Source organism: Pelodiscus sinensis, chromosome 1 (assembly GCF_049634645.1).
Source record: "Pelodiscus sinensis isolate JC-2024 chromosome 1, ASM4963464v1, whole genome shotgun sequence".
Lineage (NCBI taxonomy): Eukaryota > Metazoa > Chordata > Testudines > Trionychidae > Pelodiscus > Pelodiscus sinensis.
The window spans coordinates 208,413,310-208,432,759 of NC_134711.1; the positions used below are offsets into that span (position 1 = coordinate 208,413,310).

The 19,450-nt window shown below is 41.9% G+C and overlaps 2 protein-coding genes across 9 annotated transcripts in view; both read left to right on the forward strand.

Annotated features, from left to right (window-relative positions):
* Positions 1 to 19,450, forward strand: part of BCLAF3 (BCLAF1 and THRAP3 family member 3) — a 121,866-nt gene that overhangs the window by 78,934 nt on the left and 23,482 nt on the right. For 4 of the 6 annotated variants that reach the window (XR_012898455.1, XM_075913563.1, XM_075913540.1 and 1 more), the window contains one exon: positions 593 to 11,090. The exons of 1 other annotated variant lie outside the window; for it this stretch is intronic. Coding sequence is in view for 3 of the 5 variants with exons in the window: in XM_075913563.1 (XP_075769678.1) it covers positions 593 to 622 (30 nt within the window). In the remaining 2 variants the exon portion in view is untranslated. Of the gene's footprint in view, positions 1 to 592; positions 11,091 to 19,450 lie in introns of those variants that run through there. One more of the 6 variants, XR_012898454.1, reaches the window with a different exon arrangement.
* The window catches only part of SH3KBP1 (SH3 domain containing kinase binding protein 1), a 328,394-nt gene continuing 321,672 nt past the window's right edge, over positions 12,729 to 19,450 (forward strand). The window contains exon 1 of one of the 3 annotated variants that reach the window (XM_075913646.1): positions 12,729 to 13,523. In XM_075913646.1, coding sequence (XP_075769761.1) covers positions 13,520 to 13,523 — 4 coding nt within the window. In that variant the 5' untranslated portion in view covers positions 12,729 to 13,519. The remainder of the gene's footprint in view (positions 13,524 to 19,450) is intronic. The other 2 variants (XM_075913587.1, XM_075913595.1) reach the window with 2 other exon arrangements.

Genomic DNA, 19,450 nt, shown 5'->3' on the forward strand with positions numbered 1-19,450 from the left:
ACACACAAGTAGCCCAACTGATATTATTGGGACTGTTTCAGTATGTTAAAGGGGTTCACAACCGAGCTGAGAGAACAAAAGAACAGACTTAAGTGTGTTGTACTCTACCCGTATTTGTTTCTGGTACCAACTCTGACAGTTTAGTATATTTTCATATTTTTGGCCAAAAATTTCAAACTTGGATAAGCACTTAAAGGTGTAAAAAATAAGCTTACTGCTTTTCAAAGATGCTGAGTTTCTGCTGACTTTGGAAAAGTTAGTATATATTGTATGATTTACTTTTGCCTTCTAACATTGACTTGAAAATGTACCAGTCCAGGCACAATTCATACTCCCCCACCCTTTGCTATGATGTAAAATGACTAAAAAACTCTACAGTTGTACCAGTTTAAAATATTTTGTCCTTGGTATGTAATTTTTACAAAGCTGATTCTTTATTCTTTATTTAATCAGCAGTGTGGACTCTTTAGTAAGAAATTTTGTGCATTATTACATACCATAGAGTGAAAATTAAAATTAATAAAAGTATGAATTGCTAGAGTTTTTTTTCCATTGTTGTGACCTAGACATAACAACTTTTTCCTCTTAATAGGAACAGTCAGGCATTGCCACAGAAACCTGAACTATTATCCTGAAGTGGAGTACATACAATAACACGGCAAGGGAGCATCAGTTTGTTTTTGACAACTTTGTCAGGAATTAAAAGGGGAGAAATGAACTAACACTGTAACTGTCTTGATAAAATAACTATTTTTCAGTAGTGGAATGCTGCAGAACTTTTTTACACTTTTAATAATTGCTTTTAAATTACAGCATTCAATTGAAAAGTTGTAATATGGTACCTTTAGTTCCTTTTGCAGGAAGTCTCAAAAAATTGAAAGGAGTCTTATTTATTGAATACTTTTTCTCTAAGCATGATTTTATGACTAGAACTTGAGTTGTTATACCCAGAGGTTTATATGTTAAAGAGTTTATTGCTTACATAATAAAAAAAAGGAAAAAAATGTGCCTGAATTAATTCAGTGATAACATATTGGCTCAGGACACTCCAAACAATGACTTCTTAGGTTGTTCAGTAGAGTTTATAGCTCTCTTCAGTGATTTTCTTAAAACAATCTTTTGTATTTCATTTTTGCTTTATACTTAGTGGGTTTTTATATATATAAATTTGTAAATAGAAAAATTGTAACAGTTTCCAACATTTGTTAGAAATCTATAATGGTATGTAGGTATGTCATGTATTACATGGCTGTAGCTTATAACCACACAGAGATGTTTGGGTTAGTTAGAAGACTGGTTGACAGTAAGCAGAAATATTCTGTCACTTTTTCCACATACATCATTTTGTGATTAAGCAACACATTGTCTTATCTTCTGCTATAAGTGACTTCCTTGATTCTAAAAATGGACTTAAAGATATGTAACAGATAAGAGGAGTTTTTAAAAGCATTATCTAAAACAGCTCCATATAACTGAAACAATATTAAAAAATTTATAATTTTTTTTATTAAAATCCTATTCATTTTCCACATTTAGCACCCTCAATATTATGCTGAATGCAAAAATCAAGCAAGCTGATATGTAATAGAATGCTCAGATCTAAGGCCATATTGTGTTCATTTCCCATTTACAGTTTGAGCCTTAATCTAGATGGTGTGTTGTTTTAAAGATTTATTTCAGACTTATTACAAGTAGGCTAAAGATATATAAAAAAATAATTTTTCCAGGGGGAAATCCCTAATTAATTTTAAGAAGAAAGTTATTGTCATCCAATATTGTGTATTTTAATAATCTCTAACAAAATAATAATAGCCATAAGAGTACACATTAGAATCTCATTTATGGAATGTATTCAGAAAGCTGACACGGCATGTGAAAATACAAAGGAAAACACTTAGCTTTTTGGAAGATCAGTTTATAAACTGTACATACTGCATGATTTTTCCAGATGCCTTCAGTAATAGGAGTATTTGACTTATTGAAACTCCTAAACCATGGTTCAACTGTAAAATGGTTAATATGCTGAAATCTTCCTAAAAACTTTGAAATACACTTTGGTACATAGGTTAGTCCTCATGTAGGATAATGTTCAGTACTCATTAGCAGGGCTTGCCAAGCGGCAGTGAGCCCCGTTCGCCAGCTGCGCAGTTCTGCGCTCTGTGCATGCGCAGATTGCTCTGCGCCGGCTCTTCCGGGGTGTAATCTACTCACCACAGGTGAGTAGATTACATTGTTTGTCGAGCCCTGCTCTTAGTATAACTATGATTCACTTAAAGCATGGGTGGGCAATAATTTTTGAAAGGGGGCCACTGAAGTGGCTGCGAGCCAACCTGGAAGGGACGGGGCCTTGGGTTGAGAGCTACCTTACCAAGAGCTTTGCTTGGCTTGGAGTCCCTACCCCCTGACTTCTGGCCAATGGAAGGGACCTGGAGCAGATGGCAGGGTGCTGTGGCTAGCCTCCTCCCAGAGTTGTCTGGGGTGGAAACTTAGAATTCACATAACATGGCTGGCAGCTCCTGGCTCCTGTGCTAATTTGTTTCCTGGAAGGCACCTATCAGGCACAAGCCCCCTTTGCATAGAAGAAGTTGAAAGGGCTTGCACCTCCCGGGCAGCTCCCAGGCAATGGGCCTGTGGAACCGAGAGCTGCAAGGGTTTTCAGTTGATTCTATTTAAAGGGCTTGCGCCTGCCGGGTGGCTGCCAGGCAACACAGCTGCCCAGCAAGCGCGAGCCCCTTAAATAGAAGGAGTTGAAAAGGCTTGTGCATCTCTGGCTCCCAGGCAACACACTAGGGGGTGGGACCTGGAACTGCCTCGCAGGCTGGATCAAAACCCTAGGTGGGCCTGATCCATCCCACTGAGAGGGTTTTGCCCACCCCTGAATTACAGACTTAAATGTTGTCTTCTGTGAGTGTTTCCAAGAGCTGAGTGTAGGATTTAGGTAATGCACATATTCTTCTCTGTTGTTTAGAAATCATACTACTTTTTCAGGAATTTTTAGTATGTATAAGCCAAACAGAAAGCATTTCTTTGTAATAGTAAATATTAGATTGTCTACAGTGAACCTGTCCAAATTTTGGCCCGATTTGTGCTCAAATTGTCCAACAGTTGTGCTGTTTCTGAATGTGGAAAACTATCTGTAAACAAACATACACACAATAGATTGTGAACTGATGAAAGAGCATTGCTTTATGGGGCAGTACGATGTTGTATTACTGCTGAAAGGTTTTCATTAATGTTTTCACAAAAGTCCTGAACAAAAATTATATTTTGAGTCAAATAGAAAAAATGGTTATATGAGACAACTCCTTCATATGTGATAAAGGAATTTGATACTGTTGTGGGAATACACAATATTGGTGTAGCTAGACATCTAAGTTCACACATTTAATGTAAAAATTCCAGTTTTAGAAATATGACTTCTTAGCTGACTAGTATGTTTTGCTGATTATACATATGACACTGGGTAGCTTTATTTTGTACTTCAGACATTTCTGTGCACGGTTTTAAAAGACAATTGATGGTAACACATTGCACATGATAAATATTTTAGACTGTAGGCATTGTAATTTTATAAACTTTTTCTAGGCAGTTGGTGTCAAACACTGATAAGTCATTGTTCTTTGATTTGCTTTGACATGCTTTTCTTAAAAGCTCATCACTTGTACAAATTGTTGTTTACTAATAATTAAGCAATGCTAATTCAAGATTCTTCTGCATTAGTTTAATAAATTGGGTGTAGAAATATTTTAGCCTACAGGGTTTTACAGAAATATATTTGCATTCTAGGTCTTTTAAAACAGTCTTACTGGCTACTTGCTTTTATTCAGTGATCTAGCTGTGTTGCAAAGCATGTGCTGTTCTGCTAATTGGGGGAATGTTGCAGAGATGACTCCCTTCACATTGTGGAAAAACTTAATTACATATTGTGTGATAACAAATCTTTATACGCAAATGTGTACACACACACACACACACACACACACACACACACACGGTCAGTATTGCACATTTGACTGATTTCTGTGTCAGAGGGATACACCTGCTGAGAATAACAGACTGAAATATCAAAAGGTGGAAGAAGGAAGTTGGTGAGTTTTATAAGAAAAATGAGACCATAAAAAATATTTGGTGCCTTAACACTGCATTAAGGGAAATAACCTCATGCTGTACAAAAAGAAAATGTCATTCTTAAAATTAGTTTGATGGAAATGTGGGCAGGAGACACATGTGGATTACAATAGCCACTTTGTTTCATGATGCAAGTAATTCTCAGCCTCCATATTGTAGCTTACCTAAAAGGCAGAATACATATGTACTTTTATTGGAAAAGCCAATTGATACTACTTTTGTGAAGTGCTAGCTATTGAATATGTAATTAAGTGTGACAGCCATTCTTTTTAATTTTCTTTAAAATTGTGTAGCTCTTTATTGTTAAATTGCTTTCAGTCATCTCAAAATGACTATACTAGAATGATGCTTGTCATATTCCAAATAGGTATTTTTATAAAATGAAATGTTTAAATTATTCTTCACCGGTGTCCAAAAATGCAGAGTTAATATGATCAAAGTTTCATTTTTCAGTGTGTAATTGCTTTGGCGCATACATTTCTGAGCAATTGAAATTGTACATTGCATGGCTATACCCCTAAATTAATCTTTTGGAACTTTTGATGGTCAGACTCCCAAAGTTAAAAACATTGTGGTAGTTAGTTGTAAAATTAGAGAGCCAATGCACTAGTAGAGCTCTGCCTTATCCTCTTGTGTGTGATTTATTTTTAAGAACTTTTCAAAATTCAACCATTTACTTTATGTAAAGGACTTGGTTATATCCAGGTTTCGAGACAAGAAGACTACCTCAATGCAGATGACTAATTTCTTTGGGGATCCACCTGAAGGCCCAGTCTGGACTCTAATTATACCTAGCTGTCATCTTCTTTTCCATGGCCTCTGGATGAAACAGACATTCAGCTTCCTCTCTCTGAGCTTAGAGGTACACAGAGAAGCAAAAGGTTGAAGGTCTTTGTGAAACTCAATAGCAAAGTAAGACCTTTCAAAACTGGCTTTTCAGCCCTTGGAAAAATGCATCTCCATCTTGACTCAGACGTGGTGAACAGAGAGAGGGGGGATTCGGTAGAGTGATTAAGATACCCATGGTAAGTGATAAGGATGACTTCGAAAATACACTTGGCTTTTCAGTATTCACCTCAGAGGACAGAAACAGCATACAGTCTTTATTAAAGTGTGCTTTATCCGCTGGAAGAATCTCCTTTTCCAAAGCCTTAAGAGACAGCTTGCCTCTGTTTAAACTGATATTATTGCCACCCTTGCCAAGTTTTCTATATGTCTTGGTAAAAGCAAAAATCTTAGAATTTATACATCTCCCAGTGCAGGAAGAATGGGCAAAAACTTAGTGCCTAGATATGTGCACATATCTCTTGCCTGTGACATGACTTTATTCTATTGGTGCAAGATAGGAAGATACTTGGTGCTTCAGAATTCCTGCAAAAATAAATTGCTATAAATATAATTTAAAAATAGCAACTGCAAGAACTATGAATGCTTACCTACAGCTGTCTAACTCCTCATTAGACTTTTAGGAAGCAGTTGAATGTTGACCACAGTCTCATCTCAGTCTTGGGTAAGAGAAAATTTCAGTGATAAGGAATTGACATAACCACTTTTATAACAAAGTGCTTAGCCTGATTCTTGAGTAAGTGCTTAGGCATGTGACTTTTAGCACAGCCTAGTGCCTCCTTACTTTCTTCATTTGCTTTCTCACCAAACACTATACTAGTCATTGCTCTGAATCTTGTCTGAGTCATTTATCTCACATTGTCTTGAAATGTTGGTGTAATATTCTGTAAATAATTTAGTTTCTAATCTTACTTTGTGACTGATTTCTTTTTCTCATGATTTTTTTATTCCAGCTAATGGGGTTTGGAGGAAGGGCTTTCCCATTGAGTTGCTGCTTAAGTAAGCAATCCTTGGAACAACAAAAGCTCTTTTTCTGTGGTTAGACATTATCAACGATTTTCCATCCAGCAGGGATGTGCCTAACTGTCCATTTTTAATAAATGTTTAAAGTAAACCCCATCTGTACTGCAGTTCCTCTCCATTAAACCTTTTAAAATGAAGTTTAATATTATTCCTTGTGGTATGGATGGGGCATAGCATTATTTTTAAATTTCACTATTAAGTGTAAAACTTACTAAAGTGTGCCTAGTCTCCTGATGTACGTAGGGACTTTGGAAAATGTTACCCTATGTTTAATAGTTTCCTGGTCATTAACATATGTATTAACTCTCAAGTATGCATTTGTTTGACTATGTACAGATACCATATTAATATACAGATTGTTTCTAGAAACTATAAACAGATATTTAAACACATTTTAAGTTTTTAGAGTTGCAAACTGTTTTAATGAGTTGTTTTAGTAGCAGGAATTGATATGTGTATTTACTTCAAGTAGTATCCAGTTTTCCTTAGAAAAAATTCTAGATTCTATAAAAATACCTGTGTACTACATTGCTTTTTTTCTTAAGGCTTCATCCACTGCTCTTTTGTGAACGAAAATCTTCAATCCAGTTCTAATTTTGGATACATTTCATTTCTGGCTAAGAGAAACAATATTACCTCCCCTCCCCCCCTATTTTATATTTCTTGTCTTTATAATGCCCCAAAATGTTCTTAAATTTTTAGAACAATGTTTGGCTACTGTGATGGTGGATACAATAGGAAACTCTAGGACAGGCTCTGAATATATCACTTATTCCATTCAAAAGATGTTGCTATATTCTTTTTTATTGCTTATTTGTACACCACTTATGGGAAGAGTGCATTTGCTGTGTGTGTGTGTGTGTGTGTGCGCGCGCGCGCGCGTACACGTACATATTTCTGTTGAATGCGGTAACAAACTGAAGCCCATCCATGTTATCTTACACATACTGGATAGCAAAGTAAAGATCGGAAATGAACCAAACTGTTCTGTAGAACCTCTGTGGTTAGTAATTCCATTCTCTAACAATAATAATAATAATAATAATATAGCAGTCAGAATATATTTCTGATCACCTTACCATGATGGTGATAGTGATTGTGAAATGCTCGCAGAGTTTAGAGAACCCATTTTAAAAAGTAATGGGGATTTCAACTATCCCCATATTGACTGGGTACATGTCATTTCAGGACAGGATACAGAGGTAGTTTCTTGACACCTTTAACTGCTGCTTGGAGCATCTAGTCCTGGAACCTACAACAGGAGAGGTAATTCTTGATTTAGTTCTAAGTGTAGCACATTATCTGGTCCAGAGCTGGACAGTTTGGAAATAGTGACCATAAAATAATGAAATGTAATGTATAGTGGGAAAAGCACCACAACAGTCTAAAACTGTAGAATTTAATTTCAGGAAGAAGGACAACACAAAAATGAGGTTAGTTAGAAATTAAAAGATACAGTGCCAAAAGTGAAATCCCTGTAAGCTGCATGGAAAGATGTATACGCCCAAATTAAAAAGAAAACCAAAAAAGTGTTAGCATGATTAAACAAAGTAAAAGAAGGGGTGTGAGAAAAAAGTATTGCTTTGAAAGTGGAAGTAAAATCCTAGTGAGGAAAATTAGAAGCATAAACAATGGCAAATGAAGTGTAAAAATTTAAATAGGAAGGCCAGAAAATAATTGGAAGAACAGCTACTCAGAAATTAGGAGCAAAAAATTAAGTACATCAGAAGCTGGGAGCCAAACAACCAGTTGGGCCACTGGACAATAGAGCACGCAAGCATGATAAGGTCATTACGGCGAAACTAAATAAATTCCTTTCCTTGGTCTTACAGATGAGAGGGTGAAGGAAATTCCCAAACCTGAGCCATTATTTTGAGGTGGCAGATCAGAGGAACTGTCACAAATTGGGATGTCATTAAAGGAGTGTTTGGAACAAATTGATAAACTAATCTCTCTCTTTGTCTGTCTGTAGGTCCATTTGTTCAAGAACTCCTCCTAAACAGTAAAAGCTAGGGCCACCAAATTTGGATACATCTAAACTACATCCCTTTTTCGATAAAGGGGTATAAATTAGATGTATCGAAATTGTAAATGAAACCAGGATTTGAATTTCCTGTGCTTCATTTACATATTAGCGTCCATGGCTTTTTTTTCTGAAAAGCCGCTTTTTGGAAAAAAAAATGCAGTCAAGATGGGGATCGTTCGAGAGAAATGCTCCGTTTTGAAAGATCCTGTAAAAAATAACAAAAAACCACGGCCGCCATTAGGTAAATAATGCATGGGAAATTCAAATCCTGGCTTAATTTACAATTTTGATATAATTGATTTACATCCCTTTATCGAAAAAGGGATGCAGTTTAGATGTACTCTTTGGTATGCAGCTTCCTCTTCTCCTAACTTAAAGTAATGTCAGGGTTTGCTTATACTAGGACAACCAGAAGACCTGGGGAAAGGACTGTTTTCCCCAAAGTGCAAAGGAAAGGACAACTGTTAGGGATACGATATAAGAGGGTACACTGATGGACCGCAGGGGGGAGCTCTCCTGTAGTGTGTCCACTGGGGGCAGCCATATCACCGTGGGAGTGGCCAGCAAGGCTGAGTCTCCAACATCTTGCCTGCCAACACACCAAGTAGCCCTCCTGCTCCAAATCCTTTCCCTCTACCAGGCCACAGCACCACAGGAGAAGGGAGGGAAAAGAAAAAAGGTGCCTGGTGGCTAGGGGAGAAAAAAGGCTCCTGGTGGAAAATTGCCCTGGTGATTGGAGGGAGGTTGAGAGGAGAGTGTGTGCTTGTGCTGGATGGGACCTCCCCCCCCCCCCACCCTGAGGTCATTCTCACCCCAACCCTCACTCTTGCACCCCTCACTCCCAACCTCCTGCACATCTTCCCCACATGCCCTTAATTCTAACACTTCCCCCCCCCCTTCACACATACACTATTAGCCCCCTGCCCTGAAAAACCTGGGCAATGCTGAGTAAGTCTGTTAGTAAGAAATAAGTCACTAGGACAAGATGAAATTCACCCAAAGTTATGAAAGAACTCAAATGTAAAATTGTAGAACTAACAACTCTGGTTTGTAATGTAGCCTTTAAACCCGCTTCTGTACCAAATGACTGGAATATAGTTAATGTGATGCCAGTTTTTTAAAAGGGCTCTAGAAGTGGTCCTGGCAGTTACAGGCTGGTTAGTCAAACTAGTACCAGGCAATTTGGTTGAAACTATAGTAGAGAACAATTGTCAGATACAAAGAGGAACATAAATTGTTGGGCAAAAGTCAACCTGGTATCTGTAAAGGGAAATCATGCCTCATCAATCTACTAGAATTCTTTGGGAAGGTGGATAAGTGGGTTCCAGTGGATAGTGTAAATTTCTAGAAAGCTTTTTGACAAAGTCCCTTCTCCAAAGTCTCTTAAGCAAAGTAAGCTGGCATGGGATAAGAGGGGAATGTCCTTTTCATGGATTGATAAATGGCTAAAAGATAGGAAACAAAGGAAAGGAATAAATGTTCCTTTTTCATAATGGAGAGAGGTATCTAATGGTGTCCTGCAAGGGTCTGTATTGGCACCAGTCTTATTTAACATATTAATACATGATCTGGAAAAGGGGTAAACAATGAGATGGCAAAATTTGCAGATACAAAACTGCTCAAGATAGTTAACTCCAAAGCAGACTGTGAAGAGCTTCAAAAGATCTTACAAAACTGTGACTGGGCAACAAAATAGCACATGATTTTTAATGTTGATAAATGCAAAGGAATGCACATTGGAAAACAATCTCCACTATAGGTATAAAGTGATGAGGACTCAATTAGCTGTTACCACTTGAGAGAGAGATGTTGGGTGTCATTGTGGATAGTTCTCTGAAAACATCCACTAAATGTGCAGCAGCAGTCAATAAGGCAAATAGGATGTTAGGAAACATTAAGAAAGGGGTAGAAAATAAGACAGCGAATTTTACTACCTCTTTATAAATCCTTGAATACATCTTGAATACTGCATGCAGATGTGGTCACTTCATCTCAAAAAGATACCTTGTCATTGGAAAAGATTCAGAGAAGGGCAACAAAAATGATTAGGAGTATGGAACGGTTGCCATATAAGAAGAGAGTAGTAAGACTGGGACTTTTTACCATGGAAAAGAGATTACAAGAATTGTATGATTGATGTCTGGAAAAACATGACTGGTGTGGAGAAAGTGAGGAGTTATTTACTCCTTCCCATAACATAAGAACTAGGGCACACCAAATGAATAGGTAGCAGGTTTAAAACAAAAGGAAGTATTTTCATCTCACAACACACAGTTAACCTGTAGAACTCCTTGCCAGAGGATGCGGTGAAGTCCAAGACTTTAACAGGGGTTAAAGAACTAAATACATTAATGGAGAATAGGTCCATCAATGGCAATTGGAGTATGGCTGTTCTTGCGGTGTAGATAATACCCTGAACTTTTGACTTCATTTGGAGCTAATGCCTTACTGTTCTTATGGCTAGTATCAAAAGAGACAAGTGCTGAAACTGTAGTGCTGGAAAGGTATTTCCACACTTTCTGGTAATCCTTCAAATTAAAAAAAAAAGGGGGGGGAAAGCCATTGTAACAGGGATGATTGGTTATTTAAAGAGAACTTAAGCATTCATTCATATTGTGGAAAGGTGAGTCATTTAGTACGTAGAATCATATAATACTAGAAGTGGAAGGGACCTCAAGAAGTCAAGTCCCAGTCCCCGGCCCTTACGGAATCTAGCTGATATTCTGTTTTGTGTTGTGTGAGACTTCAAATGTAAATTCTTCTTGTGCAGTTTGTACTGTTGCATTTGTATGTAAAGACAGGCTCTCCTGTGTTAAGAGATTCCTCTGCTTGCCAGCTGTGGAAGAATGGCTTCAAGAAATTTTCCAGTGCCATTGCCTGGATTGAAAAGTGTGAAACAATAAAATACAGTTCAGTTTACATCTCTGCTTTGCTTTTGATGGAATTACATTAATGGACAAGCCAGCAAAAGGAAATACATTTCTATTCTTTCTTTACTGAAAATTGAGTGTTTCACAATTTTAATTACAGATATGCCCAATAAAAGCAAAGAAAACATTTAACATTAGCCATTCTGTGCAATGTTTTATTTTTCTGAACATGTAATTATTCTTTTCCAAAGTAAAATTTAAATACTTTTAAGCTGGTTCAGTTTAAACTGCTTGAGCACATGAAATCATTTTCATGGAGACAGGAATCACTCTCCTACAGGCATTGCTGCACATTTGGAAAAAAAGCTAGTTTTCACGGACATACTGTATTACTAAAAAATTAAACTAGGTATTTATAAAGCACAATGTGTGTATGACATCTACAGTGGAAATCATTCCCCTATAGAGTTTACATTCTGAGAGCTGATTTTCTACCAATAAAACACTTTATCCAAGTCCTGATATCATATTCAATCTATTTTTTTAAATTAACAAATTGCATAAACTCATTTTCTACTCCTAGGCAATTTTGCCTTTAATGAAGAGTTTTTATAACTTCTGTTTGGTTACTGAGAATTATTTTTCAAACAGGAAATAATATGCTCCACATGCTAAATCCATTTCACTTTGGCTGCTAGCGTTTTTCCATCTTCACAGGTAAATTAATGCTAGGGAGAGTGAAAGAAATAGTCTACAGCAGCCTGGGGCAGTTAAAGCTGCTCAGTAGTGCCACTGTTTCTTTATATTTCCTGTATCTTATCTATAAAAGTAGTTCTTGATTTCCCCCTTCCCTCCCCCCATAGTGGGAGTCTGTTTCCATTGATATATATTGCTCTTCCAAGACCCTGGAGCCTCTACATACACTCCAACCTCAGAAAAAATACCGTTTACCAAAGAGATAGGGATGGAGAGAGAGACCACATGGCCTCTTTCTGTCCAAAAACGTTATTGTTATTGAAATAGCATAATGAATTATTTTGATACTTAGTTTCATTGTGTCAATGTCACAAGTGTTCACTGCCTTCCGATACAGAGTGCACGTCCTTACGCAATACTTGAAAAGTAGGAACAATCACTACATGAAATAGTGGTTTTTAAATGTATATATCTAATCTATCACCTAGCCTCCTCTGTCAGCTACAGCACAGTTGATGCCTTGTGTTGTCTCACTTATGTCTTTTTTTCCATAGCCATATGATGGGTGTTCATGTATCTTCTCTTGGTTTAATTTATGTTGGTGAGAAAGAGCTTTTAAGCTCTGCAGAAGTCTTCGGGTCTCTCTCCTTTCTCCTCTCTTCACACCCCCCCCCTCCCCGAGTTTGTTCTGGTGGAACAGCCTAACTGACTAGGTCCATGCAGTCATTCTCATTCAGGTCAGTATTGAAGACCACCTCCTATCTGGTCATCGCGAATAGTGTGTACAGACCCTCTCTGCATAAACCCTGACCCTTATAGCGCTACAAAGTAATAGACCACCTCCTAGGAGACTTTAAAAATACTCCGAGTAAGAATTCGAAAGATGATCCAGCAGACCGCACTGAGAAGGGCTGGGTTAGCCATGAGCGGTAGAACTGGTAAGTGGGCTACAACCCAGGGCCAGAGCAGGCTTATGAAAAGATCTGGTAGAGCTGAGCTGCTCTTGTTGCCCCGCCTGGCTCCACCAGGTTGTGCTGCTGCAATGGAGGTGTCGGTTGAATACAGCTTGGGGTGTGATGTGGGGGGCAGCATTTCGCCTTTAGGTGTCAGCGATCATTCAGGGGAATGAAACCGCTGCTCTCCATGGGCTTGTGCGGGTTTATAAAGCCACCCCGATTGTTTTCGCGGTCTGCGGTTGAAATCAACCCTTCCTCCTTCCCGGAACTCAGTGGCTATAGGGGATGGTGAGCTGCTTTTTAGCAACAATCTCTGTACCACTGCCCCTGCAACCCAGCCTTTCACATCCTGGGCTGACAATCTGCCTGCCTGCCTCTTTCCTTTCCCGTGTCCCTACGGGGAGGAGGAGCATCCCCAGCCTTCCCTGGGCGGACCCCGGGAGCCGAGTTCCCCCCACGCCTGCGCCTCTCGCCTCTGTCTCAATAGGGTCACCAGCCCCCTTTTTTCCTTCCTTCCTTCCTTCCCCGCTGCTGCTGCTGCTGCGGGCGGCCCGGGGCCAGGCGCTGGAGCCGGGCTGTGGCTCGTTCTCGCGACACTTCCCGCCGAGCCGCTGATTGCGGCGGCAGCTGCAGCCAGGCAGACCCAGCGCCTCGGCTTCCCCCTTGCCCGGCTGCACACGCGGAGCCCCAGCGGCCGGGGGGTGTCGCCGCCCATCCGAGCCTGCAGCCGGCGCCCAGGGGAGGCAGCAGCAGCAGCAGCAGCCGCCGGGACCGGGTCGCTTGCGGAAGCTGCGTTGTCTCCTCCCGGTCCCGTTTCTGCCGTTTTGATGCTGCGGAGCCGCTAGCGAGCCCGGCTCGGCTTCTCCCCAGCGCCGGGGCCAGCGGCTTCGCCTCGCTCCCGTCCCCGCGGCTGCTCAAGCCTCCTCAAACTTTGAACCTGCCCCCGCTGGCGGGCAGAGCCCGGCTCCACACCCATGGGTGAGTGAGGGCGCGGGAGCTCCCGGGGGCGGCTCCTCTCGCTGCAGGACGCGCCGGGCAGGGGCAGGGGGCTGCTGCCTCCTGCGGTGCTGGAGGGGCTCGGGCTTGCCCAGGCGTCTCCTGCCTTTCCGACCCCTGCCCCCTGCTTTTTCGGTGCAGCTCTGGGCATGGGGGCAAGAAGGAGGCAGGTTCCCCTGGGGCGGGTGGCTGGTGCTTGCAGGCAGCTGGGCTGACACGTTTGCAGTTCCTCCCGGGGACCAGCTGGCTTGCGGGGGCAGCGCAGCAGCGAGAGGCTGGAGGACGAAGTAGCGGGGAGCCGGGGCCCGCCGGAGCCTCGCGGGCTGCGCTTTTCCTGCCGAGGCGGCCGGGCGGTTGCCGCTTGCTCCTTGCGAGGCAGGAAAGCCGAGAGGCCTGCTCGGCTCTGACCTGCCCCCGGCTGTGCGGGGCCGCACAGGCTCCTGACGTTGCTCTCGTAGCTCCACCGAGCCGCCCCGCCAGGCAGCTCACCAGGGTGGGGCTGCGACCCACTGTGAGCTTCCCCCCTCGCAGCCTGCCTTGGGAAGCCCCCGAGGAGCGCAGGCTGGAAGGGTGGCGCTCGTGCACTCAGGGGCTTGCGAACCTAGTGCAGCCAGCCGGGCGCAAGCTGCCCGGGAAGGGGGAAGGAGGCAGGCGCACGGCTGGCCTGGGGTGGGCTCTGTACCTTGGATAGCAAGGCGCGCGGCAGCTGGTGGAAAGCGAGACTTAGGGTTATTCATGCTGCTCCGTTTGTAGGTGTCAGGAAAAGCCCCGTATTTGGGGGGGGGGGGGGTGTCTCGAAGGCGCCGCTGCTGTGCTCCGGAGAGCCCGGGGTGAATTGTCCTTTTATGATGAGCGTGGCGCTCAAGAGAGGCGGGGGCGACAGCAGTGCCAGGCTCCGGCTGGCTTGGAGGCGCACACATGGGCCACAGCCTGCTGGAGCCTGAACGGAGCCAGACGCTGTTGTAGCCATCAAATATGTTGAGCGGTGTGTGTGTCACACGCATACACGTTTCTAGATTGGGGAGGGATTCGTGAAAGAAGGCAGCAAAAGAGCCCCCATGGTGTGTTATAGATACCCAGTGTATGCGCACAAACTCTTGCACGTGAGGATTAAGTGTAGGACCAGTGGATTGAGCTAGGGGAAGCGGCCAAGTGTACTTGAAAAGCTAGCTTTTAAGTTCTTTTCTCTGTTGTACTGCCGCCCCATTTTCTGTACAATGAAGGCAAAAAAGCAGTATCCTGTCAATTACAGTGAATAAATTTAGTGGCTTATGTAAGCAAGCATACTTCAAATTTCTATATCTGTAGTGATACTTGATGACTTGTTTGAGAATCAACAAATCTCTACTGCTGCCTGACATGTTAGAGGGATATTTATGACAATACATGTAACTACTGTAATGCACTAAGACACACAAAATTAACCACCAGCTTTTTGCTGTTGAACTTCAGTTAGTTCTACAGTCCAAAATGAAGTGTGTTCAGTCTCGGGGATGGATTCAGTTGCCTTGATTTGAATTTAGTTGCTAGTTGACAGTAGGCCAACATCCTAGAATAACACACTTAATTGATGTGTTTTAGAAGGCAATGTGGGATTAGATCATTGCTGTTAATGTTCAGGGAACATTCATCTCCCTTTCTGTTCAGGAGTAGGGTTGCACTCCCCATCTGCGATGTGTCTTTAATATGGTGCTTGATGTAATTGAGATTTCTTTTTTTAAAGAATGGATAAGCAGAGCTGTCTCTTGGGTGTAATGTTCATTCTTGTGGTGTAACAAATGAACTTGGACCAAAATATGTAACAAAATTAATTACGCTATTTTATTAGGTGGATGTAATCAAATCCCATGCTTCACAGCCTTAGCCAGCCATCTGTTGGGGCCAGGCAGGATTCCTTCCCTGTCCCCCATCTTGTAGAATCCATGAAGTATTAGAGATTGGCCAGGGAAGGAGCTGGGGTACCCCATGGATTGGATCAGTACCCTGAGGCCCTTATTGATGCCTGGCTGGTATGTCTTGCTCATATGTTCAGGGTCTTATTGATTTTCAATCTGATGGGAGTTTTTCTTCCATTCAGGTTGGCAGAGATATTGAGGGTTTTGTTTTTGTTTTGCCTTCCTCTGCAATATGGGGTGTGGCTCACCTGCTTGGCTCATCTGGGCATATCTCACCTAATCAGTCTCCTGCCCTTGCAAAGGCCTCTGTCATTGGTGACACCTCCTTCTCTCTTTTAGTTTGCTTATGGAAGGGGTATGGAACCTCAGACCTGGAGGGGGCGCAGATTAGCCTGGACCCCCCACCCTCCATCCCCCCGGCTCTGGTGTGGGAGGGGAATGTGGTGAGTGTCTTTCCCCTTCTCAGTTGGGGAACATGGCAGTGAGGGTTCTTTTTTCCCTCCCCCCCCCTTCTTTTCACTTGGGTGTAACCTCCAACTGATTTTTAATGTGGGTCAGTGGTCCTGGGCCCAAAAAAGGCTTCCCACCCCTGCCTTATTTTTGTAATAGTTTACATTTAACACAGTACAGTACAGTATTTGCTTTTTTTTTTAAATGGTCTCTACTGCTTACTGATTATGTATTTCCCGTTCCAAATGAGATGTGTGGTTGACTGTCAGTTCGTAACTTTGGTACACCTAACTCTGAGGTTCTACTGTGTCTATATATTAATAAATAAACCCCAAAACTGTGAATCTTGTCATAAATGATTAAAAACAAACTTGACTGACACTTTTTTTAAATCTTCTGTGTTTTTGAAAACCTGCATATGGGTACCATCTTACGTCCCCCTCTAATATGTCCCACACTGGGATCATTTGTGTATGTCTGTGCTCAGTAAATAAAACGACTCCTTCCCCAGCCCTTCCCTCTGCACACATGAAAAAACATGTTAAGATCATAAAGTGAAGAAGTGCTGAGAAGTTAGGAAATGTTAGAATTAAAGTTCTTCAAGCAATAGTACATGTCCATTTCACTCTAGGTATGTGCTCACCCCATGCACCAAAGCTGTGGGGGGGGGGGGGGGAGGAAGTACCTGTCTGGGTTGCATGCTTATGCTGATAGCCAATCGCATAAAAGGGTGGGGTTGCCATCCTTCCCTTGATTCCTTCTCCCCACCTATGGTAGGTAGTTAGCACCTGCGTGTGTCACACTAAGTAGTAGTTAGTTTAGATGTTTTTATTTTACACATTTGGACTTAATGGTGTCATCAACACTGAGTAGGGGGGCATGCCTACATTCCAAAGGTGTAAGTATCTGTTGTTTAATGTGTTTGGAAGGGGGTATGTTTGAGAGCCGTGTCCAGTCTCCAGGGGATTCAAGGCTAGGACCAAGAAATATGGAGAGATGAAAAGTCTGAGGTGTAGTCATGTTAAGTCTGTAACTTGGAGGGGGGAGGGAGGGAGGGATAGTTCTGTGGCACCTCAGAGATTTAACAAAAATATACATAAAGTATGAGAAGTAGGTTTTGCCCACAAAAACCCATGATATTCTCTCTCTCATATAAATTTTATATATCTATTTGTCTGTATGCATAACATTTTATCTTTGTTAGTCTCTAAGATGCCACAGGATTACTTGTTTCTGTGGAGATGAGGCTTTGATACTTGTTGGTGGATGCAGTTTTACGTACTTCCTCAGTGGGTATGAACTGTACCTCAGAGTGCATCTCTGGACATTGGTGGGATTCAGAGAGGAGGCATCATTCTCCATCTCCAATGCCATGCAAAGAACAGAAAAAGCTGGATTGAGACCTGCTTTGCCTTTCAGTACTTGACTAGTCAGTGATACAGGAGGCAGAGTTTATGGGTACCAGCTACTTCTTCATGAGCACCAGTACTCATCCTCCGCATCATGTCACTTAATTCCAGCTTCAAGGTAGCAAATGTTGAAACCCATGACTGCCGAGGCCTATGTTCCTATACAAAGTAAATCTTTGATACTGTCTCTGCTAAAACACTGGTGTGTCCCCTGTTATGATTTCAGGGTAATTGGACCTGTATTCCTTGTCCAAAGTTCTTCAAGGGTGCCCTCTCTTAGGCAGAGATCTGCTTCTCCCTCCCCTCTTGCTCCCAGGAAATTTTAAAAGTTCCCTGGACTTAAACTGTTTCTTCTTCAGCAAGCCAATTGCCTAAACAAGCCAATTGTAATGTTCTGCTTCTCTCCAAGACTATAACTAGTGTTTGCTGCAATTGTATGTTACCACACAGCTCTTTTTTTTTTGTTTGTTTTTGTTTTAAACACTTTTATTCCTAAGGTAAAAGCATAACACAGAAAACATATTAAATAACTGCAACTACTTGCATCCTGGAAAGCCTACTGGAAGTCCTCTCCAGCTCCAGTCAGTGGCTGGATTTTTCCCATGGTTACAAGTTCATGCCTCTTAGATTGAAAATAAAGGCTGGGCAGATCAGCCTTTTCTTTATGAAGACTGGGCCTTTGATCTCGGCATCCTGTAATAAGTAATGAGCAGGCAATCACCGTCCTCCATAAGGTGGAGCTTCTAAAGTGTAGGTCAGCAACCTTTTCAAACCAAAGAGCCAAACTACATCAAAAATCAGAACAGGTGTCCAGCAAAGAGCCGTATAAGAATGTCCATTTGCATGATTGAAAATATACAACTTAATATTATTAATTGACATGATTAAGAATAGCATAAATGAAGCACTGTACTCACAGACTTTAATAGGACTTCTGCTGCTGCATCTTTTCACACATTTCTTTGAGGTTTACATCATAACTTGTCATTCAGGTTCATGCACGTGTAACCCCCTTTTTCCTCCCTGGGTTACTCAGGAGCAGGTCACACTCACCAGTTTGCCTGGGCGCCTGATGGTTTTAACCCAGAAAGAGATCCTGAGCACTCCAGTGGTGATGGTGTTTAGTTGGGGAAAGCCCTATCCACCCCCTTGCTGAAGTCCCTTGCTAGCAATGAATGTTGGAATTGGTCCTGCCTAGAGCAGGGGGCTGGACTTGATGACCTTCTGAGGTCTTTTCCAGTTCTATGATTCTATGAATGAATAATGGCAGTGCCTCCACCTGGCTGGCCTTGTACACACTCACTGGAGTGCCTTGAGAGCCTCCAGGAATATACTCATTCCAGCTATAATCTGGATCTAATTCCAGAACAACACTACAAATCATATACATCTAATAGATTACATTAAAATAAACAATCTTTACTTAACTTAAATAAACCGGGTTTAACAGATAAATAGTGAATAGCATTAACAAAGTGCACAACAATAATTGGAACTTATATATCTAGCAATATTGATCCCACCCCAGAGGATGCACACCCCTGGACTCAAGAGTCCCAGACTCTTGCTAGTGTGGGTGCACTTGAAGAACTGCAGCTGTAATGGAGATTCTCTGTTGGCAGTGTGTATGAGGGTCCAAGCTAGGCAGCAGCTCTGTCCCAGGCAGCACTTTACCAAAAAGGTCCAATCACTTACAGCCTCATGCTGTGCCTATCAGAAGCAGCCTGCTACATCTCAGTCCCATAGACATCTAGTCCCAGTCTGTAGCTGCACTCTAACAGCCCCTGGGCTGGATCAAACTCCTCCACAGCAGTCTGGCTCTCCTTCTGTTCCAAACGCCAAAGGCAGAGTCCCAGACTGCTAGGCCTCTCTTTTCATGCACATGGAGAGCCTCTGATCTTCCACACAAGAGTAGCTTCCTTCCTGTTTCTCCCAAGGGCTCATGGGAATTGTAGTCTGTGAGGCTGGATTGCGGCACACTTTCCAGAAAATAAGAAAAGGCACCTTTAGTAAAGGGACTACACGCGCATTTATTTAAGCTACGTGAGTACATGGTTTTTAAAATATTGAATTAATTTTTCATTTGAATTTTAAAAGTTGCATGCATTTTGGGAGTGACGAGAGCCATATCTGGTTCCATACTGAGCTATATTTG